Below are 20,040 nucleotides of genomic sequence, written 5' to 3'. Positions count from 1 at the left end.
AAGAAGAAGAAGAAGAAGAAGAAGAAGAAGAAGAAGAAGAAGAAGAAGAAAAGAAGAAGAAGAAGAAGAAGAAGAAGAAGAAGAAGAAGAAGAAGAAGAAGAAGAAGAAGAAGAAGAGAAGAAGAAGAAGAAGAAGAAGAAGAAGAAGAAGAAGAGAAGAAGAGAAGAAGAAGAAGAAGAAGAAGAAGAAGAAGAAGAAGAAGAAGAAGAAGAAGAAGAAGAAGAAGAAGAAGAAGAAGAAGAAGAAGAAGAAGAAGAAGAAGAAGAAGAGAAGAAGAAGAAGAAGAAGAAGAAGAAGAAGAGAAGAAGAAGAAGAAGAAGAAGAAGAAGAAGAAGAAGAAGAAGAAGAAGAAGAAGAAGAAGAAGAAGAAGAAGAAGAAGAAGAAGAAGAAGAAGAAGAAGAAGAAGAAGAAGAAGAAGAAGAAGAAGAAGAAGAAGAAGAAGAAGAAGAAGAAGAAGAAGAAGAAGAAGAAGAAGAAGAAGAAGAAGAAGAAGAAGAAGAAGAAGAAGAAGAAGAGAAGAAGAAGAAGAAGAAGAAGAAGAAGAAGAAGAAGAAGAAGAAGAAGAAGAAGAAGAAGAAGAAGAAGAAGAAGAAGAAGAAGAAGAAGAAGAAGAAGAAGCCACAGTGGGGAAATTATTCTCTGCATTTGACCCATCCCTGTATATGTAGGGAGCAGTGGGCTGCCAATGACAGGCGCCCGGGAGCAGTTAGGGGTTCAGTGTCTTGCGCAGGGACACTTCGACACAGGACACGGTGCAGCCGAGGATCGAACCGTGACCTTTCGGTTGGTGGACAACCCTCTCTACCCAGTAAGCCACGGTCCCCAACATCCGGTTTCTTCACGAACATCCGGCTTTCAGAATAAGATGCCAAGAAAGTATGAATTATAGTCACATTAAGTATGAAACATGCTACCTGCATCTCGTGAACCAAATGTTATTGCCCTTTTGTTCATATAGCAGTACTTTTAAAATAAAAGTGCGCAATACACTACTTTATAATTCATTATTGAACTTTGCCACAACAATGAGATTAATCGCAAAACATCCATGCGATTAATCGCGATTAAATATTTTAATTGTTGCCCAGCACTATTTTTCAATTATTATTTCTGCTGTAAGTGCAACTCTTGTTAATACTACCATTACATGTAGAATTTCTGTCAACTGGATTGATGTAGTAATTTTAATATGTTGTTCATTCTGTAGACAACATCTGTTGCACAATTGACATCCATCCCTCCTCAGTTCTTCCTGAGGTTTCTTCCATATACTTAACCACACCTGATCACGAGATATAATTCCTCTAAATAAGCAATAAAAATTTTTTGAAGAATAATCTGTATATATTTTACATTATTATCTTATCTTCGTCTTTTTTGTTGAGAGTAATGAGGCAGTGATTTTACACTCACAGGCATAGCGTGACTATTTACCATGAGTGAAACGTGTGCTGCTTAAACACTTCCGTGAGGCTTTGCTGTTTGGCATACACAACAACTTGTTTTTCCTCCTACAGAAGTCATATGATTTGCATGTTGGGCGTACTGATGGATTTTTTGTTTTTCTATTACTCCATAAAATTCAAAACATGCACATTTGGAAACAGATATGTAAAAGAGCTATAGAGTCATTCTGCATTGTGCAGTGAGATTCAGGGTGTGAATTGCAACTGTGGATAGTTTTGTCCAGTTCTAAAGCTAATGATGATAATGATCTCCCATAAAATGTGACTTCAATACAGTGTGGTAAAAGCAGCCAGACCAAAGCAAGTAGTAGGTCATCAAGCCACCTGTTGCATGGTGAATTCTCTGACTCTCAATCAGGAAATTTGTGCTGTGATGCTGAAGATTGGATTGCAATGAAACACATTGATATTTTTCCACCACCAACAAAGACAACCGAAACTGCCCAAAATGCATGTGGATAGAAAACAAATGGACTACAAAGTCGGGGTGGGCAATGTGGATATTGATTCATCGTAATGAACTTAAACAGCCAGCTGTGAGCAGTCAGGACACGGGTTGCAGACAGACCACAGAACTCCAGGCTCGGGTCGCACCACGTATTTCAAGTGTGATCAGACAAGTGAAGCGCCACAGCTCCAGATGGGTGGGACTCGTCAGGTTCAAGTAGGGCTTTCATCCTTTTGCTGGCACTGGATAACCTAGATCAGCGGTTCCCAAACTTTTTAGGCCGCGCACCCCCTTCTACATCCCGACCGGGTTCGCGCACCCCCCCTGAATAAAAATTAATAAAAAAGCAACAGAGCCTATTTATAGCCGCATAGAAATGACAGTTTGCTCGCGTGTGGCATTTGTTTACAGATGTAGTCCGCTGTTAAATGTTGCAGTGTGAACACAAACCGAACAAAGGGGCAACTGCAACATTGTATCATATTAATCCTGAATCGGAACAAATCAAACGAACTGAAGGTGTGAAAACGCCCTGAGAAACACTGCAACAAAGTTTCAATAACTTTCAGTGACACAAGGCGTCACTTTTAAAGAGCAATACGGATGCGAGCACACACGCACAGGCTCAGAGGCAGATTATCACATTTAATTTACAATTAATGAGCGACTAATGTAGCCAGGATGTCTTCGGACAAAGCATCGATGCGGCGCGACACAGTGTTGTTGGACACCGGGATCATGTCCAACTCTTTTGCTTCTTTCTCCCCAATCATACATTCCACCATCTCTCTGGCAGCTGGCGAGCTCACGTCTTCAGTGATTGTGTGCGGTAGCCCCTTTCTCGCTATTCTGTAACCAGATATGAAGCCCGTAGTGCGTCATTTATAGACCCAACACATGAATGAGACTCCAGTTGTTTTTGGCTGTTTTGTAACTCCTCCAATTTCGATATAAACAATGTAAGGGGCTTTTGACTTGCACTGGCATGCTTGGTGTTCAGGTGGCGACGTAAATAAGAGCTTCAGACTGTTAGCCAGAACCTCACTGCACACCACGCACTGTGGCTTTGGGCAATCTGCGTTGCCAATCCAAGTGAAGCCCAGACACAGATACTTTTCATCATATTTCCTCTTTTTTTCCCAGTCTGATGCTCACCCTCGTTTCCTCTTTTTTACCTTGACTCCGCGATGGGCCGATGTGCTCCCGATTTGTCTGTGCTATCCCTTCCTCCTTTTCGGTCTCCTCCGTCATCTTCCTCTTCCACTTTTAATTTTAAATCTTACAAAGGGGATTTTATAATTCATGTTTTTATTTTGTGAAACATCCACTTTTTTAATTAAAATTACATTTTTTTAAAAATATATTTAACATTATTACACCATCAGACGCCATTACACTTTTCCTCTCGCGCACCCCCTAGAGGCAGCTCGCGCACCCCCAGGGGAATCCCTGACCTAGATAATTGCTAGTCTTCTTTCCGCACTGACGTCGTGGGTGGGGACGTTATCGGCGGTAGGGATGGGTATCGCTGGGATTTTATCGATACTAGCTTCTAATGTTTAACAGACAAAATCAATAATCTTACTTTGTGTTTCATCATGTGACCCAACCCAAGAGAAAAGGATTAAAAGCAGCAACCTGCTGATATGATACATCACATATACACATGGGGGTGATTTGCAAAAAACACTGGATAATTCCCAGCTAAGACTTTTCAAATAAACATATATGGGATTTTCCCTGGTAGAGGCCGATGTTTATTTTTACAAAACAAGTTAACCTTCAAGGGTGTATCTAAATATTTGTTGGAGGAAATGAACCAAGATTGCATTTGCTGTGTTAGGATATACACTGCAGCGGAGCAGCGGTCGGTTTAGCTGCCGTGTGTGTGTAATGACAGCAGCACGGTCTAGTGTCTGCTCTCTGAACTGCTACAGTCAGGTGGACAAGTCAAGCAATGACAACGCTGTTGGTTGTAGGCTGGGAATCACCAAAGGCCCCACGTTACAATATTATCACCATAGTTGAGTCATGAACTGATCTTATTGCGATTCTAAACATTTTGCATTGTGCTCCAACATATATTACCTGCTAATTAATTGCAGGTAAGTTTACACTGCAAATGATGATGTTTGTAAACTCCTGTTCTCATAAAACGCCTCATAAAATAAAGTTTTCACTCTGGTCATCTCACTTCAGCCATTTTTATGGCAGCAAAATGGTTTTCAGAGTCAAGCAGACAGACTGACCAACACCGTCATGACAAACTGAAGTGTTTGTATTTCAGTCGATATCGTCCAATCCCGCTGGCTTTGATCGAACCAGGAAAACCTCAGCACCCTCCAGTGAACTGGAAAAGCCTTTTAACTAATTGTCAATTATATCAGAGGAAATATCAGTTTCACTTTTTCACAATTACTAACCTCTGTGGGAGAAAAACATGTGTGTCTTGAAATATATGTGTAAAATCAATCATATCCATAATTTGAAATGTATCCATGCATATCTACATTCATACTGTGATATTGGCCGTATCATTGTCATATGTTCTTCACGTCACTGAAACAGGGAGTCTCGTATAGCGGCCATGGAGCCCGGGTGACGACAGAGGCCGGCGACAGAGGGGGGATGACGTAGATCAGCGGTTCCCAAACTTTTTAGGCCACGCACCCCCTTCTACATCCCGACCGGGTTCACGCACCCCCAACCCCCCCCCCCCCCCCACACACACACACCTTAAAAAAAAAAGCAACAGAGCCGCATAAAAATTGGACTAATGAGAGAACAGTTTGCTCGCGCGTGGCGTTTGTTTACAAGATAAAAAACACAAACTCTTCCTGCACCGTGCCTCCGAAAAGGTAACGGACGTAACGTTACGAAGGTAACGGACGAGTGGCCAGATTGGCCACATCTGTAGGCTCGTCTACTTGCAGAGAGTAAAACTCACTCTTCTTTACGCCACCGACTAATGTAGCCAGGATGTCTTCGGACAAAGCATCGATGCGCGCGACAGTGTTGTTGGACACCGGGATCACGTCCAACTTTTTCGCTTCTCTCTCTCCAATCATACATTCCACCATCTCTTTAACATTTTTCCCTCTCCACCACCGCCTCTCCTTCTCCCTATTACGCGGTCAGAATACTACCACAACACGCCGCCTGTCTCCGGCAGAAATGCGCTCATCCACGCACGGGAACAACACCGAGTTGTAATATATACCTCCATAACACCCCGCCACTCTCGGCTCATACCTCCCCAGCAACGAATCACATCACCCGGTCACAATACCTCCAGAATGTCCCCCGGGTGAAATCCGGGACTTGGTGTTATGGTTCCGAGTGGCCGCGCTCACCCGTTGGCGCCGGGACGCGAGGTCTCCAGCCGTCCCCGCCGTGAGGCACCCGATCGTCAGGTCTGTCAGCCCTCGGAACAGGCCGCGGGTCAATAACTTGTGGGTGGCGGGGTAGAGGCGAGGCAGATCACAGAAAAATAATAAAGACTAGAGTACAGCAAAGATATGTTGATGAGAAGCGTATTTGTACGTCAAACACAAACGCAATCAGGGAGAAAATACGTTCGTGGTAAAACGTAATTGAGAATGCATTTTAGTTTTGGGGGAACGTAATTTTTAGGAGACAGGACTGCACCGCCATTACACTTTTCCTCTCGCGCACCCCCTAGAGGCAGCTCGCGCACCCCCAGGGGTGCGCGCACCCCACTTTGGGAATCCCTGACGTAGATAAACAAGTAGGGCAAGATTTCTAACGCAGGGGACGAACGGGAGCCGGTCGCTGTGACGGCCAGAGGTGGAATCAGGAGAAGACGAGTGGGGAAGCAGACTGTGGTAAATCAAAAAAACCTCTTATGACTTGGCCGAGGGGCACAGTGTAACTTGTCGAGGTGAAAGTTCAGAGGACATTGTGTGCACACGCACAACGTGACTCAAGAAGAGACTTCACTGCACACACAAAACACGTCTCAATGCAGTAATCAGGACACCATATACATCTAACCTCTTCTAATGGTTATGAAAACGTGATTTATATAACTGTGGTTATGGAAAAATGGGTAAATCCCGACATTCCTATTTGCAATATCAATGGCTTATAAAATGTGGCCTCGTGTGCGCATATGTACCACCGGTACATATGTATCAGATTATTGATTAGGCCTGCAGTTAACACCAGTCATAATTATGTTTTAATAAAAACTCGCAGTCCTGGCATTATGCCAATGTGAAGAGTGATTCGTGTGGATTTCAAAAAGTGACTGATACATTTTTGGAAAAGCAACAGATTAATATTTAAAGAAAGTGTTACACTAGAGAATGGACTTTGTGATGTTCGTGTTGGTACTAGCTCAGCCCGAGGGGACATACTGGTATGTCTTGGTTTACTATGAAACAGAAACTGCCTTTGGATTATGTGCGGCATAAACTGTTTGAAGCTTAGTATCACAGGTAATGACGAAGAATAAAAAACAACACCCACATCAATGTGGAACAGGGAAACATACTTTGAATAATATAGTCTTCTACTGAAGCACAATGAAAGAGTGGCTGTCCTCCAGTGTACCGAGTATGTAACAGGCACATATTCCGCAGGAGTGATGCAAGAGCAAATGAGTGATGTCAGAGCTAAAAATAGAATCACAACACGGGAGCTATTTTTAGCTCTCACGTACATTTTCTTATCAACAGAACAGTTCCTTTGAGGAAGGAATGAAAAAATGAAGTGGTGCCAATAAACCTATCAGGCCCACAGGTAATAGGATGTTTGCAGAGCTTTTGTAGGTTTAGTGACTCTGCCGGAGGAGCCTTCTGGAGAAAGGAGGCTTCAACCTGTTCCTAACCAACCTCTGTACCTAACGTCACCGTTTGTTCTTTACCTAACGTCACCGTTTGTTCTGTACTATAGAGCCGGTGTTTAAAAACACACAGTGTGACATGGAACACAAACCATCTTGCATTAACACGTTTTTAAATGTGAAATACAAAACTTTTTATGGGCTTAAAATAAATGTAATTACACATGTGGTAAGGCAACATCTTTTGACAAAACCGATTCTTATTCACTATTGGTAGCTAAACTGAATCAACAAGACCAGTTTTTGATGAATTCATTATTCTGGCGAGGCACAGGTGTTGCACAAATATAGTTAGTATGCATATCAATTATTACTGCTAAGTAACAATAAGAGAAAATACAGAACTTCTCCATACTATTAAACCAAATATTAGGTAATGTTCTAATACTGTGTTGCCGTAAAGTAACTTCTCCACAAAAATAACGCTCAATATGTATTTCTTCATTTTCCAAGTACTAAGTGCAGATAGGTCCAACCATGTAGCTCTCAGAGAACTCAGCATTCCCCCACAAATGAGTTCAACCTGGAAGGAGTTCTACGGTAATATTGCCCAAGTTCTGTACGTAACTCATCAGTGAACACTAGCTGAAGACGGGTGTTGGCTTAGAGTTGTTTACAAAAGAAGTTCCACATAACCAGATAATAACCAGAAACCGGTTCAACCAATCAAAATGCATTCTGACTGAGTTGAGCTGCACCATGATAGAGGGTGCTGAGCCGAGGAACGACTGCAGAGCAGTACGTTCAAGTTGTGTAAAGTAAAATCCTATGATACTCTCTTTGGGTCGTGGCTTGTCATTAAGGAATGACAGTGGATCCCACAGCCAGACCATCTGAGAACATTATATTTTCCTGAATTTAGGCTTTTGCATTCTCTAAATGCTCGAGCGTTATTCAAACGACTCGTACATAGTCACAGCCTTAAAAACGAATAGAAGCTGTGGTGCCATAATGTGGCTATAAGGTGGTATTTCAGCTGCAGGTATAAAATGCACGGCCCGCCATTGCATTAAGGTGGAAAAAAATACCGTGAAACCGGTAGAGTCTTAAATAATACCCTGATATGGATTTTTGGTCATACCGCCCAGCCCTACTCTGAGACTTCTAAATTCATCCTCCACCCTTCACATATAGTTTTTGTTGTTTGTTTTCTTTCCTATGTAGCACATTGGGACTACAATCTACATTTAGTTGTGCAACCCTGTCGACCAAAGACATGTAACCTTGTAACATGTAACACTACTCGTCCAGACAGCCTTTGTAGTACTGATTGCTTAAACATCCAACGGAAATGATGGTTGACTAATGGTTTCACACATTCCCTTCTTCTATTCTTCAACCTCTCACTGGCACTCACACTACCACTCATCATTGGATCTCTGGAGCAGATCTCAGATGGCGACACACAATCTAGGTCAACAACTTAACTTCTTCAACATATCCAGAAGTCGTGTGCAGACTTCCTTTCTAACCTAAAACAGAATGAGTGCCTCGCAGTTATATGCCTCTGCCAACCAGTCACGTCTACATCCATGTATGCCAACATTGTATTCATTCTAACAGACATTTGTGTGAAAAAATCTCATGATTATCATATTCATTCTTGAGTAGTGGCCAAAAATGTGTTGTGTGAGGTAACAGTGACCTCGACCATTGACCACCAAATTTGAATCAGTTCATCCTCTGGGTGAACATTTGTGTCGAATGTGAAGACAAGGTTCTGCTGGCTCTCCTGAGCCATCGTGCTCATGAGTGGACTGAACAGGACCTAGCAGACACCTTAACGCTGCCATCCCTGATGTGTGATGAACAGTGTTTTGTGATATCGGCTCTTTGTAGTTGCTGCCTTTTGTATTTCTGTTCGGTCTTTGAAAGTGAATTGTATATGTTGTTTGTAGATGTTTGAAAAGGAAGAAATACATAATTTATACAATGAACAAACATTTTCATTGTGACGGACAAAGGAAACAAAACCATATATGGTAGTGATCAGACTTTGACCAATAACCAGGCTGATATTTCAGCATTAGTTTGACAAAAAGACCGTTCAACTGTGAAATGTTAGCACTTAGTAGCTTATGTATCTTGTTCACAAGCCTTAAAATAAAAAGGGCTTTAAGGGATCCGAATCACATTGTCCATCACTGACATGTTGTTAAGCAACCAACACAGATCCCAGTATGGACTGGGCTGTGATAGTGGTGCATGCATGTCTGCGTCCATGACACCCAACAATCACAAAGACATAACTGCGACAAATAAAACATAAGGGCCCAAGGACTGGGTTTTACTGTCCTCACTCCTTGCTGGTGTATCAGGACATGACACCAAATGTTTTTGTAAAATAAAACAATCAATCTCAAGCCAACTGAAAATCCACTCACTTTGGTGGCAGGCTGAGGGGAGAGCGTGGTTTCAGCTTGTCCTCGTCTTTTTTCTCCCTGGCTTCTCGAGGGGGACGCATCCTCGGCCTCTCCTTCTCGTCCCGCTTCATCCGGTCCCTCTCCCACTCCTCTTTCCGCCGCATCCTCTCCTTCTCGCGCTCCCGCTCTCTCTCCCTCTCCCTCTGCCGGCGCTCCCTCTCCCGGTGATCTCGCTCCCTCTCTCGGTCCCGGGGCCGCTCCCGAGGGTCCCGCTCCCGCTCCCGTTCACGCTCCTGTCCAGAGGGATATGTTCAGTTTTGTTGGTGGTAATTATTTCGTTCCCATTCAATTCATATGACTCACACATATATAGTTTCATTCCTAATTAGAAACAAAACAAAAAAACCTGGAAATTGTAGTTTTCAGCATCACTCCAACAGGAGTAATAGTGAATTCATGTTGTCTGTATAACTGTCCTCGTGTCTTTGTGTTGTCCACTACCATTCATCTGTTCTTCCCTGTTTGGACCTCATGCTTTGGCATTTTTGCTTTACTTTGTGCTGGTGAAGGACCCGCTTTGGGGATGAAAAGCTTAACGTTAGAGAGAACACTGAGCAGACTGTGGAGGATACTCACAGGGTAGTGGTAAGGAAGCGGAGCTTCTGTGTACTGCACTCTGAAGTTTTCATACTGGCCACCTCGCCAGAGGGCATCCATTTCATAGTCATAGTATGGATCAGCATATTGGTCACTGTGGAGGGAAACACGTTTGAATTCTACGATACCTCATAAAAGTTACTTACATGTGTATTCAGCACACAGGGCATGGCCAGTTTCATAATACTTCTCAACGGGTGGGCTGGCTCAAGACCGGTGCGCAGTGACCAGCTCTAGTTTGGCGTGCAGCCCCGGACGTGTCAGCTGGACACCACCCTCACCCGGACTTCGCCGCTGTTTTTTACCGTAGGCCTATATTATTTAAATGTGTTCAACTGCAACAAAGTAGCCTAACTAGCAACTAATATTGTCAAATAAACGTAGTGAAGTTAAAAGTAGATACAATGTTTCCCTATGAGATACAGGTATAAAGTTACATAACATGGAGTGGGTAGGTTTAACGCTTGTTAAAGTAAAAAGGCTCTGTCAAAATGTAATAATTGTCAACAATCTGTCAGTTATAGGTCCTTGTCCAGAGGGACAGGGTACGCTGATCAGGGACCTCTGGTCTACACTATGGCCTGGTTAGGAGTTGTGTGAAGGCGGTCTACTTACCCATAAACAGGATCCCTGAAGTCCATTTCACTGAAAGTAAACAGATTAACATCAATAATGAATTATTAATCATATCTGGTACATTTACTACACACTAATTGTGAGTATGCGTTTGTGTTTTGCTGCAACATTAGACAGTAAAATCTGTTCTTAAGGGTAGGAAAGAAATGTCCCTTACTAGAACTACTGAAATGGAGATTTCATTAAAGAACAGCAGTATTTACAGATAGACTGGGCTGATGTGACGAGTATGGAGAGGATAACACAAATAAACACAACTAATGACAAAGGCACAGAGTTGATCAAAAAATAAATAATACAAATCTTTCAGGGAGCATCAGAGACTCTTCCTGTGAGAGCTGCAGCTTCAATGATTCTGTAGTGTGTCTGTCATCTCACCAAGCTTTACTAAAATCAAGCAAGTCTGACAGGATTGGATCCAAATCAACTAAAGGTAACAGAGAACAAAGCTGTGCACAATGCATCTACTGAACAATCAATGTGGCATTACTCTCTGATGATGCGGTAGCTGCGTTCTCTGAGGAAGTCATTCTCTTTGTCAAATTCTCTGTCGTCCTCTCCGATGGTCACATTAAAACGCTTCTCCTCAAAGTCCGGCTCCTGCTCCTTCCGGATGGTGGCCTTCTTCAGCACCTACGGGACACGCAACAGCTTGATGAAACCACCGCTATCAATGATGGTAAACGGGAAGTTTAGCAAGTTGGCAAACGTCTGCAAGTTCTATATTGACGTGATGATAGGCAACACGTCTGTGGCTGCTGTTCTCGTTCATGGATCTGTTGCTCTACTTGTTGTGTAATGCTGGTCCCATGTTCTACATGAGAACCTTCTGTGACAAGGTGAAGATCAAAACGCATGTGGCTTACAAAATAGGCTTCAGGGAATATCTTAGCTTTCCAAACAGATAAAGGGTAGTAGTGCAATAAAACGGATATACCTTGCATTGCAACTGTGTCTGCAGTGTCAATAAACACAGTCAGTTCGTTTACACACTCACAGCAGCATGACAGCTGCTCATTTTGGTTTGCATGAGAAGCAGTGGAAGTGTTTACCTCTTTGGCGTGCCTTAGACCTCGCTCCCAGGCACTCTCTACAGGAGGCTCCACTGGAGGAGGTGGTGGAGGGAGCTCCTCCACTGCAGGTCCAGCCTAAAACAGCAACACATGAATTCACTAGATTCCCTATATTACACACATGCTCAGAGAGATGCAGAGGTCCAGTGATGCCATCAGTAGAATTGCACACTGAGTGGATTCAGCTCCTGAGCATTTGTTTTTATCTGGACTCATGTAGTGTAACACTGACAGTATTGTACACCTACCCAGGGATTATTGGGTATGAGTGGGTGAGGTCCTCCAGGGGGCGCTCCGTTAGGGGAGAAGGGGTCCGGCTTACTGATGAGGGAATAGTTCCCTTTGTCATTGACTCCGGGGTGGATGAACCGACAGTTCATACCCCAAGTGCAATTTCCTGCAGAAGACAAAATGTTACAGTATAGTTAAAAAATGATTTGCAGGCAGTTGATGACGTAGGCACAGTTACCCAGAGAGAATAACAAATACGTATTATTTGGGTTAACACACAAAATGAGATGAAGACATTTTCATTACTGCTAATCCTAAATTATATCAACAAGACTTGGAACCTTCCCAGGAGGGGCCGGCCTGCCAAAATTACTCCAAGAGCACATCGACGACACATCCAGGAGGTCATAAAAGAGCCCAGAACAACATCTAAAGAACTGCAGGCCTCACCTGCTCAGTTAAGGTCAGTGTTCATGATTCAACAATAAGAAAGAGACAGCATCCATGAGAGAGTTTCAAGGCAAAAGCCTCTGCTGAGCAAAAAGAACACAAAGGCTCGTCTCACATTTGCCAAAAAACATCTTGATGATCCCCAAAACGTTTGGGCAAACATTCTGTGGACTGACGAGACAAAAGTTGTGCGTCCCGTTACATTTGGCGTGAAACTAACTCAGCATTTCATAAAAACAACATCATACCAGCAGTCAAACATGGTGGTGGTAGTGTGATGGTCCTGGACGACTTGCCGTAATTGATGGAAGCATGAATTCTGCTCTCTACCAGAAAACCCTGAAGGACAATGTCCGGCCATCAGTTGGTGACCTCAAGCGCAGTTGTGTTATGCAGCAGGACAATGATCCCAAACACCAGCAGGTCCACCTCTGAACGGCTCAACAGAAGCACAGTCAAGGTTCTGGAGTGGCCTCGTCAAAGTCCGGACTTAAATCTGATTGAGATGCTGTGGCATGACCTCAAACAAGCCGTTTCTGCTCGAAAACCATCCGATGAGGCTGAATTAAAACAAGTCTGCAAAGAAGAGTGGCCAGAACTCCTCCACAGCGATGTGAAGGACTCACTGACAGTTATCGCAAAGGCTTGATTGCAGTTGTTGCCGCCAAGGGTGGTACAACCTGTTATTAGGTTTAGGGGGCAGTTACTGTTTCACACAGGGCCAGGTAGGTCTGGATAGCTTTTCACTCTTGATAAATGAAATCATCATTTAAGAACTGCATTTTTTATTACTCGGGTTATCTTTGTCTAATATTAAAATGTGTTTGATGATCCGAAACATTTAAGTGTGACAAATATGCAAAGAAATCAGGAAGGGGGCAAATACTTTTTCACAGCACTGTACATATACACGCACAGTATATACACACACATATTGTGTTATGCAAGACATTTTACTGTTGAAATATAAACTAATCAGTGCACTCTGGTGGACAATCTTTGTAATGGCTGCACTAATTATGTGCAAGTTGTTGTTACGCACCGGGTTACATAAACAAATGCAACGATACATTTGTCATAAGCTCAAAGAGGCAGACAACATCTGCCTTGCTGCGGCGAGAGCTGCTCTTCACCACCTACCTTTGATGAAGAACCTGCAGATGGGACGCGGTCGGATCTTTCTGTCTGAGGGATCTTTGACCTCCCCCTCCTCCAGGTCATCGTCCTGCCCACACATTCAAAAGGGAAATCATGACATCTTAGAGCACCTTATTGTATCCTACCAAGACATCACGCTAAAAGATAAGCTGTTAGGAGAGCGTCTTTTTTAAATGCCATGTCAAAAAAACAGTTGAAACAACAATCTGTTGCAGGGTTGCAATGCATTTAGCACTATTCATTATACCCGACATAAAACGCATGAGCAAGGACACTTTCAGAAATGAAAGGATGAAACAGCCTGTACCTTTGAATCAGGAACCATAACCGGTATGTGGCACTGCGCTGTCACACATCATCGCAGGTGAAATCAAGATGGAAGCACAAAGCTAATTCTTAGGTCTACTCTGTCTACCAGTCAACATCAGAGAAGAACAGAATCTGATCAGAGTGTGCAGGCGGTCGTTTCCAAGTACGGTTTTGGCAGATTCTAAACATTTGAGATTGCAAAACAAGTTACTTGCCAACGTGTTTTACTAGCAAGCTGCCACAAGACACTCTTGCATCCAGATGTCAGAGTCTCATCTTCATCAGAGTTAAAGAAAAAGCTCCTTTTTTGAAAATACTGTTCCTCGGTAGTTGACCTACAGTGAGCCACTGGCCTGTACCTTTTGGTGACATAATTTTGGTGGTCATTTGTCATTATAAGTCAGGGTATTGGATGTACTGTGAATGAAGTGTTGGCCAAAATATAATTGCACCAGTTTGTAAATGAAGTTCAGTATGGATCAAATCCCAATACCTGTCATTTTATAATGAGTATTTGCTGGTACGAGGTCTGATCCAACACATGTATCAAAATAACAGCAGGATACAGCGGTGATTCAATATGTATCTGGCACACTAAAATAGGGGTAGCCCACTGACTTTGTCACACCTGTATTTCACAAGGTCATCCAAATACCAAATGTCAAAACTATAAAGTTCATAAGGGTAAGAGGGTCAGCGCCAGCTAAAAATGAGAAGCTGCTACCGGATGTTTTGTAAGCTTTGCTAAAGAGAAAGAGAAATCTAACGTTGACTGGTATTTTGCCAACCTGGACGACAGAATTCAGACTCACCTGCAACAGTGAAATACAACGTAGGCTGCAGAGCAGGAGAGCAGTGCTGCGTTGGAGAGGTTTCTAATACCTCTATTGTCAAGCCATTACGGCTATCTATACATTTAAAAGCTAATGGTTTTAAAATGTTGTACTAAACAAAAGAACAAATAGAATTCCACACGAGAGAGCAGTGACCGATACTTCTGAATATGACACTGATCAACATATAATCCAAACTATGATCACTTACATCAATCTCTCCTTCATCAATCTCTCCATCATCCTCATCCTTCTTCTTGTCTCTGAAGGAATCTCTGCGCATCCTCTCAGGCCCTTTGGAGTCACCCGACCTGTCCTTAGGAGATGGGGGGAGGATTGGTTTCTTCTCCTTCTTCTTATTGACTTTGTCCTGAGTCTCTTCCTCTTCTTCTCCCTGCACTTTCGTGTCTTCCTCATCTTCCTCTTCCTCGTGTGTAGGGATACTGGGATCCTCTGGGACCTCCTCATCGTAATCAAGTTCATGCTCGTCCAGCTCCCGGGAAACAGACGCCGGGTCATCCTTCATCTGCCTCACCACGACAGCTCTCCTCCTTTCCTCAGCTCTCATCCCCTCTTCCTCCTCAGCCTTGCTTTTGTCTTCCTCCTCCTCCTCCTCCTCCTCCTCCTCAGCCGTCTCAGGATCTGCAGAGTCGTTCTTTCTGTAGTCCCCGTATCCTTCCTCCCCATCTTCTCCATCCTCTTCAGGAATGAAGCTATTGCCCTGTTCTGAGTCTGGAGACTGTGGGGTGTCAATGACTCCATCCTCTTGATCCTCTGCTTCCTTCTCATCCAACTGTTCCTTCTGCGGACCATCTTCATCCCCCTCCATCAGCACAATGGTCCCATCCTCCTGTCCCATCCCTTCTGTTTCTGCGACAGGTTCCTCGTCCTCTGCGTCAGAGACAAAGTCAGGGACCACCTCATCGTCTTCTTCCCTCTCCTCCTCTGATTCCGAATTTCTTCCGTGGCTCTCCAACACCTCCTCCTCCTCGACAAGCCCCCCATTCTCCTCTTCTTGGACTATCTCACTGTCAGAGATGAGCCCGTCCTCCTCTTCATCAGGAGAATCCAGCAGCTCACTGTCAGAAAGGCCTTTCTCCTCCTCCTCAGGAGACTGAGGGGACTGGGTAGGGCTTTCAGGAGTATCCATCAGGGAATATTCTGGTGTAAACACAACCTCAGTCTGTAAAGAAAATAAAACAGTCAACATGTAATATCCTAACTGGGCCCAACTTTTGAAAGTAAACTTTTCTATGTTTCAAAATACATAATTCCATATCATATAACAAATAATAGAATAGGATTTCAGATCACTAACTAACCAATAAAGTTAACACACAAATCATGTACCAAAAGAAAAGCCATCAACAGCTTTGTTGATGGAACAATACTGACAGAATTAACAGACCGTATAATTATTATACGGTCGTATATACTCGTATTATACTATAATACGAGTATTTACAGAGGTTTGGCATATGCGAGACTCTACATAATGAAGTAGACTAAAGTATTGGACTAAATAACACAGCAGTGTACGACAGCAAACTAACAGTTTGTATTTGTGTGCTTTGGAATTTGCCTGAGCGAATTAAACCAGCCAGCTTGTTAACAAACTGGCTAACGTCATATCAATTGAGAGGACAAGAACTTTAATTTTAAAAACCTTTCATGCGACAGTGAGCCATAATAATATAGGTAAAATTTTAATGAAAGTTAGATTCCAGTGCTGCTAATTTAACAGCAAAGGAACATCTTAGCAATAGCATGCTAGCTAACAACTAGCGTTAACGTTATCTGCAAATGGAAGGAGCTAAAAACCTCATGAAACGTCACTGCAAATGTCTCGTACGGGTTTCATGGTTCCATAAGAAAGTTCACGTTACCTACTAACGTGCACGTACTGACACAACATGTCCATGTTTGTAAATACGTAAGTTCAGCTGCACCGTACAATGACTGGTATTACACTTCTAATAACTGGGTCGCAACAAGGCCCATAACTTCAACGTCAACGCGGCGAGCTTGCTAACCACCAAGCACACTACCCACACCGAGCAGCACGTCGTCCTAGAAGAATGTACACAGATAAACCGGTCATCCTTGGTGCAAAACGAACCGGACACTTGAACAATGAGCGGTCATTGCAGCCCGCTCGTCTGTCTTTCGATAAAGAATGCATCCATCCCTGTAGCTAACTATAAGCTAAGCGCGCAGCTACACTCTGCTAGCTGCTAACAACCACACATGTATTCATTCACCTTGCCGACCCGGAGCTCTTCAAAGACAGCGCTGCTGCGGTAAGAACTGCCCTCTCCTGCTGATATTGTTTTTTTTACAGCGTACAATAAATATTTTACGGGTTAATTTAACAGCTATGGTGGAGAAAATATTACAGTCCTCACGCCACAGCGAGAGCGGCCATTACCCCGACGTCATCAACATACGACAACCCATTCGGAAAAAACCCGGAAATGAATAAGGACCGATCTGAGCTCATGTGGGTCAGATTGTTGGCCCTGGTAATGTCACACTAACGCTTCTGATCCCATTTCAACAGGACATGCTGCAGCGAATGCTGCCATGTAAGCAAGCGATTTTCCAGGTTACTCTTTCCAGCTCAGAAATATCCCTCACGTATTGCAACCATTGGCTACCCCTGCAGAGGGAAAGTGTTGGGCCTCATCTGGTACAGTTTACAAACATGATGTACAGAACGGCCCAGACAACTGCCACGTGCTCTCTTCCAGTAGTACGCTAAATGAGATCACCACAGAGATAACTTGGTACAGAAGAAATATGTACTTTTTAGTATATGTGCTGTCCAGATTTTATACAGTTTTTAGTATTTGGTAACGTGAAAAACCACAACCTTTGTCTAAAAGACTGCCAAAATCCCAGTCTTCTAACACAGCGATAAGAAATGGAAGGCGATTCAATTTTATACTACTTAGTAACTGTCCCATGCAGGTTATAATCCCTTTCTTCAACTGCTCATCAAAATCTTGATGTATCAAGATTACCTCTAAAATTTGACTGACAATTTTCTGACATGAATGTTTTTCAGTGTCTAACAATGCAGCATCATCTTGTCTTTAGTCCATGTTTCTATTTGAGCATAGTTATCCCTCATTTTATTTTGCTTTGTGTGTGTTCAATTTGAGAGCCTCTGTGTTGTCTTGTTAGCAGTGGTGTATAGTAACGAAGTAGAAATATTTCGTTACTGTACTTAAGTAGTTTTTATGGGTATCTGTACTTTACTTTACTACTTATATTTCTGTTTACTTTTACTTCACTACATTTTGCAAAGAACACTGATACTTTTACTCCGATACATTTCCCCTGAAACCTTCGTTACTCGCTACAAAATCAAATCTATCTTTATAAAAAAATGAATCATGAGACCAACGTCGGGGACTGTGATGGAACACAGACTGCAAGCAAGCAGGTTTGGTGAATCAGTGGTCCGAGCAGCAAGTTAAATCATTGGTTAATCACGTTAATGCACAATTGCAAACAAGTGCTCTCAAAGCCGCGGTGTTTTGATTCCCAGTGATGCCCAGGATGCTACATGCTATAGCTAGCGGGCGACTATGAGTATAATTCCACTCTACGATGACTGATTTCATGATGGAAGCAGAAATGGAAGCACCTGCTACTCCCGCAACAAACGACGGTGGTGACGAAGACCAACACTTGTGGATTGCTAGCGAGTTAGTGAGCTGAGGAAGTGTTGACAGTTGTGCAGCACTAGTTGGCTAACGTTAGCTGTAGCTAGCCACGACACCATAGGATTGATGGGAGCCGAGAGAGCGCAGCGTTAGCGTTAGCATTAGCGTTAGCATTAGGGAAGTCCTTCGCAGCAGTGCGCAAGCTGTCTGTGTCTGTGACCTGCCTCAGCGGCCTGTGAAAGGCTATTTAGCATCGCAGGACTAGTCTTCAGCCCAAGAAGAGCGAGACTGAATTCTCGCAATTTTGAAAACCAACTTCTTTTGAAGATGAACAGAACATTTTTCAGTTTCAAGTAATAACTGGGTTGCTGCTTTAGTATTGATCATGTTTTGATATTTGAGTCATGTTGTGGATGATCAGATGGAGTTATGATGGTTGCAGTCGCCCAATTGCAGATTCAGCTTGAGCAAAACCTTTGTCTGTTGTGTTCAAATCAGGCCCATAGGAGTTTACAAGGCAGGTGTCCTTTCTCTAAACACTGACCTGATGCATCAAGTGGATATTTTTTGCTGAACATAATATTATGCATTTGCCCTCTACAGCCTCTCGTCTAATGAGCATACTTATAAACGCACTGTTACAACTCCTTCATAGTGTCATATTGCTTTTCGGAGAATTATGATGATAAGTTCATAGTAGATGCAAAAGTATACTGATGTACAATATATTATGTTGAACATTGTTGCTCCTGAATGGATCACAGCCAACCCAATTATGTTCAACACAGCTCCATGTCCTTGGTCATGGTGGCCACAGCGCTTAAAAGAATACACTTCATAATTCTCACAATTCTGACCCTTTGCTTTTTTATTAACAGCATTTACTTGTACTTTTACTTTCAATGAACAGGTTATGATGTTCATTTAATGTTCAGGTTATGATGTACATTTAATATCAGAAAATTACTTTTGATACTTAAGTACTTTTGTACTTAAGTACAATAAATATCAGATACTTTAAGACTTTTACTCAAGTAGTATTCTAACAGGTGACTTTTTACTTTTACTGGAGTAGTTTTCCAGTGAGGTATCTTTACTGTTACTCAAGTATGGCTTTTGAGTACTTTATACACCACTGCTTGTTAGTACTTGACAATGCTAAGAGGCTGCTGAATGATGATACTACTTACATTAATATTGTCACCTCTTTCATCGTTTGTGCACACATTGTAAAGGGTCAATATTGTACAACCTTTTAAATGTAATCTAATATTCTGTTTTTAGGTTTACTTTGTAACAGCTGACTCTTGGGACTACAGATGAAAAATATAACTCTGGCGCATTTACAGCAATGTTTTTATTTATGTGCACTGTCCCATATCAAATAAATAAAAAATAAATACAATTAGTATAAATGTTTGAGAACATGTTGCATTTGATGCTATATCAAACTCTCAAGATAACATGATGACGTGGGCCTCTACATTAGATAATATGAATATCACTGTATTCAAATGATTTGTTAGATGACATTAGGGAATGTAAAAGAACTGCAACAATAAATATTTGTATTTTATTAAGTTATTGTTTTAGGAATTACAATACAATAAAGTATGATGTATCACAGCAGGGATCTATCAGAATAAACTGAATAGCATCATTCATACATCTCAGGACTTTATGACTTAGTGAGTAACGCTCAGTGGACTGTTGTCCAATGGCTTTAGATGAGGAGGAATACCTTTGTTTACCATTACATTACATTACAGTCATTTAGCAGATGCTTTTATCCACAGCGACTTACAATTCAGATTCTATCATATTTCTACACCAGCTACGCCAGCATGTTTGGAGTTAAGTGTCTTGCTCAAGGACT

The 20,040-nt window shown here is 42.5% G+C and overlaps 1 protein-coding gene across 1 annotated transcript in view; it reads right to left on the bottom strand.

Annotated features, from left to right (window-relative positions):
- Nucleotides 1-16,918, bottom strand: part of zc3h18 (zinc finger CCCH-type containing 18) — a 36,026-nt gene extending 19,108 nt beyond the window's left edge. The window contains 9 exon segments of the mRNA XM_079286121.1: nt 9,168-9,439; nt 9,783-9,897; nt 10,419-10,448; nt 10,930-11,072; nt 11,492-11,587; nt 11,761-11,909; nt 13,334-13,418; nt 14,705-15,676; nt 16,755-16,918. Of these exon segments, the coding sequence (XP_079142247.1) occupies nt 9,168-9,439; nt 9,783-9,897; nt 10,419-10,448; nt 10,930-11,072; nt 11,492-11,587; nt 11,761-11,909; nt 13,334-13,418; nt 14,705-15,643 (1,829 nt within the window). The 5' untranslated portion in view covers nt 15,644-15,676; nt 16,755-16,918.
- Between the last annotated feature and the right edge of the window lie 3,122 nt (nt 16,919-20,040).

This window comes from Melanostigma gelatinosum (genome assembly GCF_949748355.1).
Source record: "Melanostigma gelatinosum genome assembly, chromosome: 1".
Lineage (NCBI taxonomy): Eukaryota > Metazoa > Chordata > Actinopteri > Perciformes > Zoarcidae > Melanostigma > Melanostigma gelatinosum.
Note: the sequence above shows the minus strand (reverse complement) of the source record. Positions and strands in the feature narration are given on the sequence as shown.